This window comes from Microcaecilia unicolor, chromosome 4 (genome assembly GCF_901765095.1).
Source record: "Microcaecilia unicolor chromosome 4, aMicUni1.1, whole genome shotgun sequence".
Classification (NCBI taxonomy): domain Eukaryota; kingdom Metazoa; phylum Chordata; class Amphibia; order Gymnophiona; family Siphonopidae; genus Microcaecilia; species Microcaecilia unicolor.
The window spans coordinates 82,118,520-82,136,047 of NC_044034.1; the positions used below are offsets into that span (position 1 = coordinate 82,118,520).

The window sequence follows — 17,528 nt, forward strand, 5'->3', positions numbered from 1 at the left end:
GGTGTCCATGTAGTAGACGTGGCTGAATTCGATGTGACTTGATATGACCGCTGGGTTAGGAACCCCTTGAACCAGTTTAGGACATTTCCTCCAATGCCAAAATATTCAAGTATGTGTAATAGGATTCCGTGGTCAACCATGTCGAAGGCACTTGACATGTCAAATTGTAGTAGGAGTATATTGTTGCCAGTTGCAATCATTTGTTTAAATTTGGTCATAAGGGTGATTAGTACTGTTTCTGTGCTGTGATTCGACCGGAATCCTGATTGGGTATCATGCAGTATTGAGTGTTTGTTTAGATAGTTTGTTAGTTGTTTAGTTACCATTCCTTCGGTTATTTTGGTTATAAGTGGTATGGATGCTACTGGTCTGTAATTGGTTATTTCGCTTGCGCTTTTCTTTGTATCTTTGGGTATTGGGGTGAGTAGAATTTTTCCTTTTTCTTTAGGAAATTTATATGTATTTATATGTATAGCGGGGGAACTTTTTTATTTCTGGAGTTCTTGGTCTGATCAAGGACTGTGAATGCTAGCACAACTATGTGTTGGTTCATAATTAAAAGCTTTTGAGGTGCTCTGCCATGAGTTTGACTTCCCACTATCACACTGGAATAAGTGCATACAGCTGAAGCATGCACTTCAGTCTGCTAGTTTTCAACTGGTTGACCTCAGTGAAGTGTGAATTCATAAGAACATAAGAATAGCCATCAGACTGTTGGACTATCTAGACCATTGGCCAATCCAGGTCACAAGTACCTAGCAGAATCTCAAAGATTAGCAAGATTTACTTTAGGACCCAATATTCAAAACCTTTTAACCAGGTAGGAGAGGCTTCTACCCAGTTAAATGTCAATCAACTAGCTATCCAGGGATATTCAGTGGCACTTATCTGGATATTGTGGCTGGATATCCCCTCTAACCCTTTAAACAGAAACTGGCTATCTTGGGGCGATCTGGGGGCGGAGTCAGCATTATCTGGTTAAGTGCCAATATTTAGCCCTTAACTGGATAAGTTAACTGGACAAATAGGACTGCATAAATAGGAAAAGCCAACACATACTAGAATATTCAATGCTGGTACCTGGACATTGCCAGGCATTGAACATCTGGGTATATTTCTGCTTGCAGCAAAAAAATCGCTTACCACTGCTGACTGAATATCTCCCCCATTGTTTTAACAAAAGTGAAAAGTAATTTTTCTCTCCTCTATTTTATGTTATCTTCAGGCCCTGGAAAGTGAGTTTGTCTCTTGCCAGCTTCACCAGTGGATTGACCTTATCTTTGGATACAAGCAACGAGGGCCAGAAGCAGTTCGTGCACTTAATGTCTTTCACTATCTAACTTATGAAGGCTCAGTGAACTTGGATAGTATCACTGACCATATACTTAAAGAGGTAGGTAAATATTGCTATTTTGTCCTCAAAAATATAGTCTAACTAAATTCTGTCTCCAGAGGGGGTTTTTGTGGGGGGGAGGGGGTTGTTTGTTTGTTTATTTATTTTTAAGAAAAATAGTTCCTTAAGGCATTGGCAGACTCTTACTTGATTCCAAACAAAGCGACGTTGCTTATCAATAACAGTTTTTTTCTGTAGACAGGAGGATTGATAAGGCACACAAGTGGGGTGATTTGATCTAATGGCATCAGGGTGGAACTGCTCTCCCAGTGCACAAAGAGCCCCATTAAATATGGCAGCCCTGCGAGAAGTCAACAAGTCGCAAACAGTGACCAATGCACAAAGGGGATGGCATGCAAATTAGATGCACGGATCCCCTTTTGTGCATCGGTCGCTGTTTGCAACTTGAAGCTGTCAAATGTATTTCACATTAGATCACCATGGAGTTTTTTGAGTTGCATGGGGGGGAGTTCGAGAGCCCCCCCCCCCCCCCAAGCGCAACTCAAACAACTCCACGCTGGCCTAGTAATATCCCTCCCCTTTCACAAAACCCCTGGTGGTCCAGTGGATCTCCTTCCCCTACCTCCACCTCGGTGCCCCCCCCCCCGCAACCCATCCCCCCAAATCAAAAATCTCTGGTAGTCCAGTGAACCCCTTCTCAACCTCCCTCACCCCTCCGGCCCAAAAAAAACCCCTAGTGGTTCCGTGGTACCCAACACTAGTGACCCTCTTCCCCTCCCCTCACTCCTTTCCTCCCCACGTCTTAAAATGTTGGAGGCAGGGGGGCAGGAGCAACACCTCCTGTCTCTGGGCCCACCCTTCGCAAGACGGTTGGGAGAGGGTCCACTGGACTACCAGGAATTTTTTTATGGGGAGAGATCAGCAAGATGAGGAGCACAGGCAGGAAGACTTTGCAGCTGCCTGTGTTTCCCTTCTCTCCGACAGCTCCAGAGCTGCCATAAAACCTAGTCTGTTAAAGCTAGGCACTCCTTTCTGTGCATCGTACGGTATGCTCACTATAATACTAATGATCTCACTGTGATTCATTTGCTAATGGCACACATTAGAACCATAGAAAAACCCTTGTGCATTACTCGCTTAATAAAACAAACGTTGCAAACTCGGTAAGCTTTATGCATCGGCCTCTTATTGCAAAGTCCAGAGTACATGTTAAGCAGTTTCAGCTCCTCAGTTAGTTCTAAAGCTGTAAAAGGAAAGAGATAACTTTTGGGGAGGTGAATGGGATCACATGCCTTATTTGTAATTCTTCATATTGTTACTATGTAAGCCGCATTAAGCCTGCCATGTGTGGGAAAGCGCGAGGTACAAATGTAATAAATAAATAAATCTGGAAAGCACCTGTTACAGATAAGCAGCACTGCCTTTTCCAGAAAACAGTCAAGAACACAAGTGGGTGAACCCCTAGCTTAGGGCTGTTCTGTTTCATATTGCTTTAGTGGTTAGGACAGCCCCCATCAACGACTGCGAGAGTTGCTTGGATCTGCTCTTTGGTTGAAATAATTTGATAGTAAGACTTTTCAGGTGGTGCCTAGTACTACAGAATTGAAGAGCCTTGCTATCATTGCAGGAATAATATAGTGAGACTCAACCTAGAAGCTGAGAGGGAAGTGTATGTTTTAGCTATTATATTGTCTTCCTTTCTTTTTTGAAGCCCAAGATAAGGGTAGTGTATATGCTTTGATTGATACAATGTTTTGGCCACACTAGGCTCTGTTGGAATCATCTCTGAAATGAAGTTAATGATGCTGATAGGTTCAAAGAATATGCCACTATTAAATTAAAATATGTAATTACTATCATAACAGGCATAGCCGAGGAGAAAGAATCTAAGAAAAGCCTAAAAATGTTGATCCTGGAAGAAATTTTTTGTATTGATTTTCAAAAAAATTATACATGAAAGATTTACTTTGAACATAAAAAGCAGAGAAAAGACAGCTACTACTACTTAACATTTCTAGAGCGCTACTAGGGTTACGCAGCACTGTACAAATTAATAACTAAGGACGGTCCCTGCTCAGAAGAGCTTACAATCTAAAGGACGAAATGTCAAGTTGGGGTAGTCTAGATTTCCTGAGTAGAGGTGTGGTGATTAGGTGCCGAAAGCGACATTGAAGAGGTGGGCTTTGAGCAATGATTTGAAGATGGGTAGGGAGGGGGCCTGGCGCATGGGCTCAGGGAGTTTGTTCCAAGCATGGGGTGAGGCGAGGCAGAAAGGGCGGAGCCTAGAGTTGGGGGTGGTGGAGAAGGGTACTGAAAGGAGGGATTTGTCTTGAGAGCGGAGAAAAGACAGCTGAGGGGAGATACGATAGAGGTCTATAAAATAATGAGTGGAGTGGAGTGGGTAGACGTGAATTGCTTGTTTACTGTTTCCAAAAATACTACGACTAGGGGCTATGCAATGAAGCTATAAAGTAGTAAATTTAAAACAAATTGGAGAAAACTTCACTCAACATATAATTAAACTCTGGAATTCGTTGCCAGAGAATGTAGTGGAAGAAGTTAGCTTAGCAGGGTTTAAAAAAAGTTTGGATAGCTCCCTAAAAGAAAAGTCCATAAGCCATTATTAAGATGGACTTGGGGAAAATCCGCTGCTTATTTCTAGGATAAGCAGCATAAAATATATTGTACTGTTTTGGGATCTTGCCAGGTACTTGTAACCTGGTTTGGCCATTGTTGGAAACAGGATACTGGGCTTGATGGACCTTCGGTCTTTCCCAGTATGGCAACACTTATGTACTTATTTTCTCAAAATCAAAATTACTAGGAAATCTATCTAAGCACAGTACACAATTAAGGAGGCCAAGAAACCACAACCATAGGAAGATAGATAAAAAGGGGAAAATTAGGAAACCCCACTCCAAATTCTCACAGTCTGAAATTTAGAGTTAATATATTGATTATCTTAAGGAACACCTTTGGCATCCAAGAAACATCTCAATTGGGAGGATTCTAAGAAAAAATAAGTTTTCTCCGAGGACAAGCAGGCTGCTTGTTCTCACATGTGGGTCGATGTCTGCGGCGGCCCAGGAAACGTCAAAATATTCTGCAAGCAAAATAAAATCAAAGTCTTTCGAGAGAGTTCCGTCGCGCGGACAGCGTGAACGACTTCCCGCCCACTGCACAAGTGTGTCTCTTCAGTTCTTTGTTCTCCGCAGTGAGGTGCGGTTCGTTTTTTCTGATCGCTCTTCTCTCAGGCCCGGGAAGGACTTCAGTGATTTCGAGTTTGGCTTTCACTTCTTTTCTTTTTTGATCTGTTTAATAGGATAGTTTCCTGAACTTTCTTTTACTTTTTTCCCTGTTAAAGTTTCCTTTCTTTTTTGATGCGACCATCCTTTTCCCTTTTTTGTGTTTTTTCTTTCTTGGCACAATCGCGTCGTTTGATTTCGCCAAAGCCATTTTTTCTTCCATTACATTGAAGACACCCAGAAGCTTCAAACAGTGTACTCGGTGCAACCGGACCATCTCAGGTACAGATACCCACGCCTGGTGTATCCAGTGCCTCGGGCCCGACCATAGCCCAGCCGCTTGTAGTCTGTGCCTTCGTATGAAGAAACGGACCCAAGCGTCTTGAGAGGCCCAATGAGAGATGATTTTTGGGGCCTGGTCCGGTACTTCGACGTCGATAATGGTACTGAGGTCGTCGACATCGACAAGAGCATCGACGTCGAGGAGAGAGGTAATGGCTGCTGAGAGACCAACTCATGCTTGGAGCAGTGAGGCATCGAGTGTGTCTCCACCTGCCTCGAGGCCTCCTGTTATGCAGGCCCCCCGGGACCGACCTTCATCGGACCTGGCCCCAAGGAGAAGTGAGGATTCTATGGTCTCTTCATCGGTACCGAGGAGTCTCGGCGGGCGTCAAGTGAAGGCTAAGAAGCACCATCATCGTTCTCCTTCGACGCACAGTACCAGGCGCTCCAGGGCATCGAGAGAGTTGGCACCCGAGAAGCATCGGCGCCGAGAGGACCGCCCCCCCCCCTCGATACAGGAGGTGCCGATGCGTCGGTCTCCTGGCGGCCGGGTACCTGCTGTCAAACCTCCATGGATTCTGACACCGGCTGTTCCACCAGCCCCGCAGCCTTCTCCGATGGCGGCTCTCGAGCGCATCCGGGCCTTATTTCCAGAACTTCTGGAAGGTTTACTGCGACAATCAGCTTCGGTGTCGGAGGTGCTTGCGCCTTCTGTACCATCTGCTGCAGCGGTGTCTGGCCCTTCTCCTGTGGTGAGGTCTCCGACTGTCCACAGAGGCCATCATTCCTCGGAGTCAAGACAGGTCCAGTGTCAGAGTACCTTGACACAGGTTGTATTCGACACTGAGCAGGAGTGCTCATGGGAATCAGAGGAAGATCCCAGGTACTTCTCTTCTGATGAGTCCTTTGGGATTTCTTCTTACCCTTCCCCTCCACTGGAAAGAAGATTATCTCCACCCGAAAGTCTGTCTTTTTCCTCCTTTGTCCAGGAAATGGCTACGGCTATTCCTTTCCCGGTGGAGGTTGAGGATGAACCCAGGACTGAGATGCTCAAGGTCCTAGATTATTATTCTTAACCTAAAGAGGCTGTGACAGTCCCTCTGCATAAGGTACTGAAGGAAGTCCTTATGCGAAACTGGTCCGCCAATCTGTCTGACCCTGTGATTCCCAAGAAAGCTGAATCCCAATATTGGATCCACGGTGAACCTGGATTGATGAGGTCCCAATTACCTCACAATTCTATGGTGGTGGATTCCGCTCTCAAGAGAGCTAGGAGTACTAGAGACTATGCTTCGGCACCCCCAGGCAGAGAAGCTAGGGCTCTTGACTCTTTTGGGAGAAAGACGTATCAGGCTGCCATGCTCGCCGCCAAGATCCAGTCTTACCAGCTCTTCACGAGCGTCCACTTGCGGAACTTGATACAGCAACTGTCGGACTTGATGGATGCACTCCCTACAGAGTTGGCCAAGCCTTTTCGCCAGGTGGTCAGGCAGCAGAAGGCGTGTCGAAAGTTCCTGGCCAGGGGTATGTTTGACACTTTTGATGTAGCATCCAGGGTCGCTGCTCAGGGTATAGTGATGCGCAGACTGTCATGACTGCGTGTCTCTGACCTGGATCATTCTGTTCAGCAGCGAATGACGGATGTTCCTTGCCGGGGGGATAATCTTTTTGGTGAAAAAGTAGAGGATTTCGTTGATCAGATCAAGAAGCATAATGGATTCTCTCTCCCACCAGGCGTCTTCTGCTACAGCTTCCACATCTAGGGGTTTTTTTGGAGGGAAGAGAAGTGCTCCCTATTCCTACTCTAGGCGTAGGTACACTCATGCTTCTCAGCAGCCTGCCCAGGCTCAGCCCCACCGCGCTCGTTCTCGTCAACAGCGTGCGTCTAAGGCCCACTCTGCTCCCCAGCAAAAGCAATGGATGGGCTTTTGACTGGCTCCAGATCAGCATAGCCTCTGTAAAAGTGTCCGTACCGGACGACTTGCCGGTAGGGGGGAGGTTGATGTTTTTTCACCAAAGGTGGCCTCTCATAACCTCGACTGGTAGGTTCTTCAAATAGTCCAGTTAGGATACACCCTCAATCTGGAATCCAAACATCTAAATTGCCCACCAGGAGCTCATTCTTACAGCTCCCAGCACAGGCAGGTACTTGCAGAGGAACTCTCCGCCCTTCTAAAGGCCATAGTGGTCGAACCTGTTCCACCAGGGGAAGAAGGGCTAGGATTCCAGATACTTCCTTGTGCAAAAGAAAACAGGGGGGATGCATCCCATCCTACACCTAAGGGCCATGAACAAATATCTGGTTTGTGAAAAGTTCAGGATGGTTTCCCTGGGCACCCTTCTTCCCATGATTCAAGAGAACGATTGGCTATTCTCTCTGGACTTAAAGGATGCTTACACACACATCTCGATACTTCCAGCTTACAGGAGGTATCTTCGATTTCGGCTAGGAACACAGCACTTTCAGTACTGTGTGCTGCCCTTTGGTTTGGTGTCTGCGCCCAGGGTGTTTACAAAGTGCCTGGTTGTAGTCACAGCGTCGCTATGCAGACTGGGAGTGCATGAGTTCCCTTATCTCGATGATTGGCTGGTGAAGAGCACCTCAGAGGTGGGCGCTCTACAGTCCATGCAAATGACCTTTCAGTTGCTAGAACTACTGGGGTTTGTGATCAATTACTCCAAGTCCCATCTCACCCCAGTTCAAAAATTGGAATTCATTGGAGCACTGTTGAACATAAAGACAGCTCGAGCTTATCTTCCCGAGGCGAGGGCAGACAACCTCCTGTCCCTAGTGTCCTTGGTTCGAGCATCTGTTCAAATTGTGAGTTCAATTGGATAAAATAATAATAAGCATACAAAAGATACAGTAAAAATTTTTCTTTTTATTCAACTGTCAATGCCATGACAGGGCTATGTAGAGAATATCTACATAGGAAGCAAGTAAGCTGGAGCAATCTCATCAAATACAGAGATGAAGTTGCTTTCTCAATACAGAAATGAAGTTGCTTGCTGACAGTGTTTCCTATCTTCCTTATATACACAGCATGTCTCTAACTTAAGCTATTCTCAGCTATTTTCCCTTATCTTTTCCCTTGCCCTTTGCTCTAACCACAAATCAGCAGACCCCAGACATTATCTGTTCTTAAGGTAAGGTTTGTTTTTCTCTTGTTTCTGCACTGTTCAGCCTTCCACTGATCAGCACATTCCTTTGTAAGGTCATTCTCTCAGCTTTTTACAAGCCTTCTGTAGTTTTCCATTCTTTTTCTATACAAACCTCCCTTGAACACTGTTTTACAGTGTTCACAACACTATAGTTCTATTAGCGTGTTTGAGCTAGGTTTAGATGTGGTATGTCTCTTCACTCTATTTCCCTAGGCCGTCATAGCTAAAGAACATTTTCTTTCAAGTGTTTTTATTCCTCGTCCTTCCTTTACTGCATTTGTGGTTAGAAGTTTTAAGCATATTACCTTTCCTTTCTACACTTCCCTTTGTTGTACTCTACTGTACATTACGTTTGTCATGTTGTGCATATTATTAATTTTTATTTCTTTCCTTTTCCATTTTCTACAAGTTAGAAAACATATTACTAGTACTATACTATACTAACTAATAACACTACTAACAATGGGTGTGCTATCCTATTCAGAAATTTATTAGCTGAAGGTAAATGTCCAGTCAGTCATTTATTAAGCTCTCATTTCGCCTTTTCAGGAACTCATTACTTTCAATAGTCTCCTTATTTCTTGTTATTAAACAAATTGTTTGTGGTTTCTGAAAAACTTTCAAATCCTGAGCGGAACATAGTAAATGTACAATAAGTGTTTTCTTTATTTATTATTAAACACTGTTCTCTAATGGTACTCTCTCTTAGACATGCTTTTCCACGGGTGGTTTATCTTGTTGTCTAGTTGTACGGTGGGGTTTTTATTGTCCAACTTCCCACTACCTCATTGCCGTGTCAGTGATGTGGCTGGTGTGTAGGTCCAAACATCATTCATTAACCATAAAATGTACCACGACAATACTCCAGATGAGTGCCTTTTCAATCACTCAGTACCAATGACACGTCTTATGTCGGATAAATGTACACAGGTAGTATGATCACTTAATCGTGCAGCAGTATGGGTGAGTTCTTTTATTTCAAATGGTCCGACGTAGATTGGATCTTTTCAAGTCTTGTGTGTGAAGTTTTTCCTTAAAACTTTCTGACCTACTCTCACAAGCTGGCCAGTATTGCAAGACCGGGGCGTTGTTAGTCAATCACCGAAACAGGCATCGGGGGTCCTGCTTTTCTCACAAAAAACCAAGCAGTCCCCGTCTACGAATCAGAAGATTGCAGAGCACCTCTCACGAGCTGATCAGTATCGTAAGACCGATGCACCGTTGATTAATCAACCAAAAACAGATAACTTGTCAGCAGTCCTGCCGCTGACTCCTCACACGGGGCACCAATTTGTTCAAATTGTGAGTTCAATTGGATAAAATAATAATAAGCATACAAAAGATACAGTAAAAATTTTTCTTTTTATTCAACTGTCAATGCCATGACAGGGCTATGTAGAGAATATCTACATAGGAAGCAAGTAAGCTGGAGCAATCTCATCAAATACAGAGATGAAGTTGCTTTCTCAATACAGAAATGAAGTTGCTTGCTGACAGTGTTTCCTATCTTCCTTATATACACAGCATGTCTCTAACTTAAGCTATTCTCAGCTATTTTCCCTTATCTTTTCCCTTGCCCTTTGCTCTAACCACAAATCAGCAGACCCCAGACATTATCTGTTCTTAAGGTAAGGTTTGTTTTTCTCTTGTTTCTGCACTGTTCAGCCTTCCACTGATCAGCACATTCCTTTGTAAGGTCATTCTCTCAGCTTTTTACAAGCCTTCTGTAGTTTTCCATTCTTTTTCTATACACATCTCAACAGATCACTGCTCGGCAGATGTTGAGACTTCTGGGACACATGGCCTCCACAGTTCACGTGACTCCCATGGCACATCTACACATGAGATCAGCTCAATGGACCCTAGCTTCCCAGTGGTATCAAGCTGCGGGGAGTTTAGAGGATGTGATTCAACTGTCCACCGACTTTCAGAATTCCTTGCAGTGGTGGACGATTTGATCCAATTTGATCTTGGGGCGTCCGTTCCAAATTCCTCAGCCACAAAAAATGCTGATGACGGATGCATCCCTCCTGGGGTGGGGAGCTCATATAGATGGACTTCACACTCAAGGAGCTTGGTCCTGTCAGGAAAAAGGTCTTCAGATCAATCTCGTGGAATTGCGAGCGATCTGGAACGCTCTAAAGGCTTTCAGAGACTGGCTGTCCAACCAAGTCATATTGATTCAGACAGACAATCAGGTTGCCATGTATTACACCAACAAGCAGGGGGCACCGGATCTCGCCCTCTGTGTCAGGAAGCCATCCAGATGTGGCTTTGGGCACGCCGTTTCGGCATGTTTCTCCAAGCCACTTATCTAGCAGGCGTAAACAACAGTCTGGCCGACCGACTGAACAAGGTAATGCAACCTCACGAGTGGTCACTGAACGTGGGTGTAGTCCGCAAGATCTTCCGAGCATGGGGCACCCCCTCGGTGGATCTTTTTGCCACTCAGATCAATCGCAAAGTCCCTCAGTTCTGTTCCAGGCTTCAGGCCCACGACAGACTAGCGTCAGATGCCTTTCTCCTGCATTGGGGAACAGGCCTTCTGTATGTGTATCCTCCCATACCTCTAATAGGGAAGACTTTGCTGAAACTCAAACAAGACTGCGGAACCATGATTCTGATAGCTCCTTTCTGGCCGCGTTAGATTTGGTTCCCTCTTCTTCTGGAGTTGTCCTCCGAGGAATCGTGGAGATTGGAATGTTTTTCAACCCTCTTCACCCAGAATGAGGGGTTGCTTCTACATCCCAACCTCCAGTCCCTGGCTTTCACGGCCTGGATATTGAGAGCTTAGAATTCGCCTCCTTAGGTCTTTCAGAGGGTGTCTCTCGAGTCTTGCTTGCTTGCAGAGGATTCCACCAAGAGGTGTTACTCTTTCAAATGGAGGAGGTTTGCCATCTGGTGTGACAGCAAGGCCCTAGATCCTCTTTCTTGTCCTACACAGACCCTGCTTGAATACTTTCTACACTTGTCAGAGTCTGGTCTCAAGACCAACTCCGTAAGAGTTCACCTTAGTGCGATTAGTGCTTATCATCGCCATGTAGAATGTAAGCCTATCTCTGTTCGCTTCATGAGAGATTTGCTTTTGTCAAAGCCCTCAGTCAAACCTCCACCAGTGTCATGGGATCTCAACGTCATTCTCACCCAGCTGATGAAGCCTCCTTTTCAGCCACTGAATTCCTGCCATCTAAAGTACTTGACCTGGAAGGTCATTTTCTTGGTGGCTGTTACTTCAGCTTGTAGGGTCAGTGAGCTTCAGGCCTTGATGGTGCATGCACCTTATATCAAGTTCCATCATAATAGAGTAGTCCTCCGCATGCACCCTAAGTTCCAGCCTAAGGTGGTGTCGGAATTCCATCTGAACCAGTCAGTTGTCTTGCCAACATTTTTTCCCCGTCCTCATACCCGCCCTGGCGAAAGCAGTTTGCATACCTTGGACTGCAAGAGAGCATTGGCCTTTTACTTGGAGCGGACACAGCCCTTCAGACAGTCCGCTCAGTTGTTTGTGTCTTTCGATCCCAACAGGAGGGGAGTCGCCATCGGAAAACGTACAATCTCCAATTGGCTAGCAGATTGCATTTCCTTCACTTATGCACAGGCTGAGCTTACTCTACAGGGTCATGTCACGGCTCATAACGTTAGAGCCATGGCTGAGTCAGTGGCCCACTTAAAGGCGGCCTCCATTGAAGAGAATTGCAAGGCTGCAATGTGGTCATCAGTCCACACATTCACATCTCACTACTGCCTTCAGCAGGATATCCGACGCGACAGTCGGTTTGGGTAGTCAGTGCTGCAGAATCTGTTCGGGGTTTAGAATCCAACTCCACCCCCCTAGACCCATTTTGATTCTTTTCCAGGCTGCACTCTTAGTTAGTTGATTTTGGTTTCAGGTCAATCTATGTTATGTCCTCACCGTTGCGAGGCCCAAATGACCAATGTTCATTGTTTTGAGTGAGCCTGGTTGCTAGGGATACCCCACATGTGAGAACAAGCAGCTTGCTTGTCCTCATAGAAAGCGAAGATACTTACCTGTAGCAGGTATTCTCCGAGGACAGCAGGCTGATTGTTCTCACAAACCCGCCTTCCTCCCCTTTAGAGTTATTATTGTTGTTTTCTTGTTTATATGCTTTCTGATTAAACTGAAGAGACACACTCGTGCGGCGGGCAGGAAGTCGTTCGCGCATGCTCGGTTCGCGCTGTCCACGCGACGGAACTCTCTTGAAAGACTTAGATTTTATTTTGCTTACAAACTTTTTTGCCGATTCCTGGGCCGCCGCGGACGTCGACCCACATGTGAGAACAATCAGCCTGCTGTCCTCGGAGAATACCTGCTACAGGTAAGTATCTTCGCTTTATTCTCCGAGGACAAGCAGGACAATATGTCCTCACATGTAGGTAACATCATCCACAGAACCCAGTACAGTCATTGCCCAGTGTACACTAACTTTCCAGAAGCCTTTAGCAGGCCCTGCTCAAGTCACTTAATCTTCCATTGCTTCATGTACAAAAAACACCTTAGATTGTGAGCCTAGTATGGACAGAGAAAGTACCTGCATATACCCCCAGATTCTATATAGCGTGGCGAAAATTGTGCATGCAAATCCAGGCATATTCTGTATTTGTGCATGCAATTTAATTAGTTAACAAGTCAATCAGCACTGATAGTTGCAACTTAACAGGCAATTATTGGCACTAATTGGCTTTAATTAGAATTTACGGGCACAACTTGCTAGGTATGTTCTATAAAGTGGTGTGCGTAAATTCTAAGGTATGCCAAAAAGGGGGCGTGGCCATGGACATGAAATGAGTGGATCATGGACCTTAAAAAAATTATGCGCTTGGTTATAGAATATCCCTGCACCACGCCTCACTTATGCGCTGGTATTTACACCATTTTTTACTTGGCAAAAATTTCCATAACTAGATTTAGGCGCACGTAAGGACTCTAGGCGCATTCTATAAACCACGCCCAAAGTTAGAGTTTATAGAATATGCCAAGGTGTTTTTCAGCGCCAATTTTCAGGTGCCTTATATAGAATATAGCCCATAATGTGTACAGTGCTGCGAACGTCTCATAGCGTTATCGAAATGATAAGTAGTAGTAGTAGATCTAACCGCACATGTGCGTGTACCTTCCCAGCTGCCCAACTTACACAAGACCCTCAGTTTCATTTTGTCCACCGAGCAGTGAAGATGTGTCTTCTCTATTGTCGCATGGTTTTCTTCACAGACTTTGCTCTGGCCTTCCTGCTTCTCCATTTGTAATCAGGAGTGGCATGGGACCCATTTCATTTTCTTTTAGTTAGTTCCCCTTTAATTTTTAGTATTTTCAGCCTTTTTAAAGTTTCTTTCTTTTTCTGCAGCTCGTGGCCTCCATAGACCTAAGCACCTGGATAGGTCTTTGTTTTTCCAAAAAAAACAAAAGTTTGTGCAGTTGAGCTATTCGGTTTTGCTGTGGCTATTTTCCCTGTGATGTCCCAGAAACCTTTCACTTGGTTTAAGAAGTGCACAGATTGTGCTAAGACCATGCCCATGACTGATCCTCATAATGTGTACCTATCCTGTCTGGGGCCTGACCATAAGTCTTCTCACTGTTGTCTTTGTGCTCAAATGCAGAAGAGAACCCAGAAACATTAGGAGGCCCTGTTTGAGAAACTTCTGGCACACCAAAGCCTAGTCCCAAAGCCTATACCCAAAGACTCCAAGAAACCTATAAGTGATGTTACCAACTACCGACCAGTGGCTTCCATCCCCCTATTAACTAAATTAATGGAAAACAGAGTGACCTCTCAAGTCAATGAGTATATACATAAATTCTCCATCCTTCATAAATCTCAATCGGGTTTCCGTCCTTCCCATAGTACAGAAACGGTATTGCTTACTTTAATATCCAAATTTAAACAAGAAATATCTTTCGGAAATAGCATACTCCTTTTACAGTTTGATATGTCTGGAGCATTTTACATGGTCGACCATTGTATTCTTACTAGACTTCTGGATAAGTTGGGAATTGGTGGCAATGTTATAAAATGGATTAAAGGCTTTATTACCTCTAGATCCTATCGAGTCAAGTCATCTACAGCAATTTCATCTCCCTGGTCTTCAGTTTGCGGTGTGCCTCAAGGCTCTCCTCTATCCCCAATTCTATTCAACCTTATGATGATTCCTCTGGCTAAATCCCTTTCCAAACATGGTCTCAACCCTTTTATCTATGCTGACGACGTTACCATATTTATTCCCTTCAAATCTAACCTGGCAGAAATGTCCGACAAAATAACCAATGGTATGAATATCCTAACTTCTTGGGCCAACGCTTTCAAAATGAAACTGAACAAAGACAAAACTCAATGCCTAATCCTCTCTTCCCAGTATTCCACATTCCATCCAACTACTCTCACCACTCCTGATGTCACAATTCCTATATCCAATAACCTGAAAGTCCTTGGAGTTACATTGGATAAACACCTATCCCATGAAGACCACGCAACATCCATCACGAAGAAAATGTTCAACACGATGTGGATGTTGAAACGTGTGAAACCTTATCTCCCCTTGAATACCTTCCGCAACTTGGTACAATCCACGGTACTCACCCATGCTGATTACTGTAATAGTATCTTCATTGGATGTAAGGCCCAAATCATGAAAAAAACTTCAAACTGCCCAGAACATGGCAGCTAGACTTATTTATGAGATGCCTAGATTCGAAAGTGCAACACCCCTCCGTTTGAAAAGTTATTGGCTCCCTATTAGAGAAAGAGTCAACTTTAAGGCCATCACACTAATCCACAAAATCATCCATGGAGTATCACCAAGTTACATGATCAATCTATTAAACCTTCTGACCAGAAACATGTCCACATCTTCAAGATCATACCTTAACCTGCACCTTCCCAATTGCAAAGGACTAAAATACAAAACCTACCATGCATCTAACTTCCCCTACCTGGGATCCCAACTCTGGAATGCTCTACCCAGATACATTCAGTCAGTTAATGAATATCTTCCCTTTAGGAAACTATTGAAAACCCATCTATTCAAACAGGTTTACCCGAACGACTTGACCTATCATAAGCAACCCATCTACTTACCGGTTCATCTAATCATTAATAACAATGACTCAGATATTACTTCCTACCAACCTTCTTACCCTTCATGCTGTTCCTCAACTTCTCCGTTATCGCTCCACCTCATTACCTTCCCTATCCTTTCACTCATACTTCAATTATCCCATTTACTCCTTGTTCATTGTCCTATCACATACATCCTTGTTGATTTTGATACTACAGATTGTATTCTCTTGTTACTATGTAAGCCGCATTGAGCCTGCAATGAGCGGGAAAGTGCGGGGTACAAATGAGGACCAGAGTTCTCTCTGGAGGTACAATGATTTAGGAGACAGCAAGAATCTTTGCAGGGTCCAGGATGGGTCGGGATTCCAAGACGGAAAGCATGCCCTGGGGTGAATCCATCTTGTGCAGGGTTAGTTGGAGTTGAACAGGTGTTTACAAAACTGAGAACAGGCTGGACCCCAGGCAAAAATATCTCCAGACTGATGGGGAGATTCCATCCCACCAGTTCATCCTTAATATGCCCTGTCAAACCCTGCCAAAAGATGGCCACCTGGGCTTCCTGAATCCATTGCAGTTTTGAAACCAGGGTCTGGAATTGAATGGCATACTGATCTACAGTTAATGTCCCTTCATATAGGCGCAGGAGCTTGGAAGCTTCTGAAAACAGATTCCCCGGCTCATAAAATACCTGCTTGGAAGCACATGAGGAAGGCCACTAGGTTGGACATAAGCAGGTCATTCTGCTCCAAGGGAGAATCCCAAACCAGAGCTTGCCCAAGGAGAGAGATGATAAAGGTGATCTTTGCCCAATTAGATGGAAATCTGGAGGACTGTTAATTGGGGTTCATTTCAAAGAATGATGGTGCCGAGACTCAAGGCTGAAGCACCGGATGAACCAGAGGTGGAGCCTCTGGGGCAGGCCCTGGAGGCGAGTTCATAACTGGAGGTCCTGCGGTTTGCATTGCAACAAGCTGAGCATAGTCCCCCTAAAGGGTTTCTGTAAACTGTCAAAGTTAAGTTCATTGTAGCTGGACCTCCTGAGTAAGCTCCTGGAGGTGTTGCAAGTGGGTAGTCAATTGTTTTATGATTTAAAGCAGTTGCAGAAAAAGACTTTCTCCTTTCAAGTTTAAGCTTGTGGAAAGGCAATTTGCAGTACCATTGGCCAGATACTTTCAAAGTTGGCACTGTGGGCTTTTGATTGGCCTGAAGTTCAAATGTAGTCAGGAGGTACTGGATTTCTTTTTTAGTCTCAACCTGGGAACAGAGTGAGAAAGATCTCTTTACTGAGGCCCTATGAGCAGTTATATTTTATAATCCGTGAGCAGCTACATTTCCTTAACTCCCCAGGTACTACCTAGGTAGTAAACAAATATTTAGATAGTTTTAGAATTGATCCATATTCAGTTACCTGTTATTGTTTGCTGATTATATCTTTTTCTGTTCACTGTTCAAATTCTATAACAATAAACATTATTAGTTTTTTGACTCTGCTGTCCTCGACTAAGAATCCTGGTTTGTGTTTTTGGGTCTGTGGGTGCTTTCTAGGAACTGTGGGACCCCTGGAGTGTGGCCTCAGTGTCTTAGAAATCACCAGGGAATAACCCAAGAGTGGGAGACTAGCCCAGAGGTAAGCAGGACCCAGTCGGTGGGAGGAGGGTGCTAGTATAAAGTACGTGCCCAGTTGCAAGTGGGCCTGAGCAGTGCTGGGGACAGACCCTCCAGGTGGCCGCAGGGTTAACCCCAGGCAGGTGTTAGGCATTTCGGGAAAAAAGAGATTTTGATGTTTGTTTCATCCAATAGTGTGTCATATCCCCTGACGCAGCCATCTGGTGAAACGTGGCCACTTAAGGCATTTTTTACAGTAAAGAATATTTCATTACAAGTTGGTCTGCTTGTTGCTGTTTTTTTTATCTACTTGGCTGCAGATCACTGCCTTTCTGGTTGTATTTTATATGAGCTGGGGACAGCCTTGTTCAGCTGTGCTATTACAGGCTTCTGATTTTACACAGTTCAGTTTCTCATGTGAATTCCTTAAGACAATATAGTTTTCAGCTTTCATAAACTTTTTCAGAGAGAGAGACTGCTTTTTTATGAGTCTGATTTGGACAATTCCTGGGGGTCCCTTAACACCCCTTCAGACGTTTCTCCACCTCATGAAAGGAGAAAATCTCCCCCTGAGGCATTATCCTATACTGTTTTTATATGGGAGATACCCAAATTCATCCCATTTCAGTTGGACGTCGAGGATGAGCCCAAGGCCAACATATTAAACATCCTTGACTTTGTTGCCCCACCAAAGGAAGCTGTGACAGTGCCCATGCACAGAATCCTTAAAGCAGCATGGATGAAGCTGTGGAAGACCCCCTTCTCTGTACAGCCCATTCATAAGAAGGCCATCTTTATGTATAGAGT

The 17,528-nt window shown here is 44.5% G+C and overlaps 1 protein-coding gene across 1 annotated transcript in view; it reads left to right on the forward strand.

Annotated features, from left to right (window-relative positions):
• Positions 1-17,528, forward strand: part of NBEA (neurobeachin) — a 1,994,973-nt gene that overhangs the window by 1,846,861 nt on the left and 130,584 nt on the right. The window contains 1 exon segment of the mRNA XM_030200381.1: positions 1,226-1,393. Within this exon segment, the coding sequence (XP_030056241.1) occupies positions 1,226-1,393 (168 nt within the window).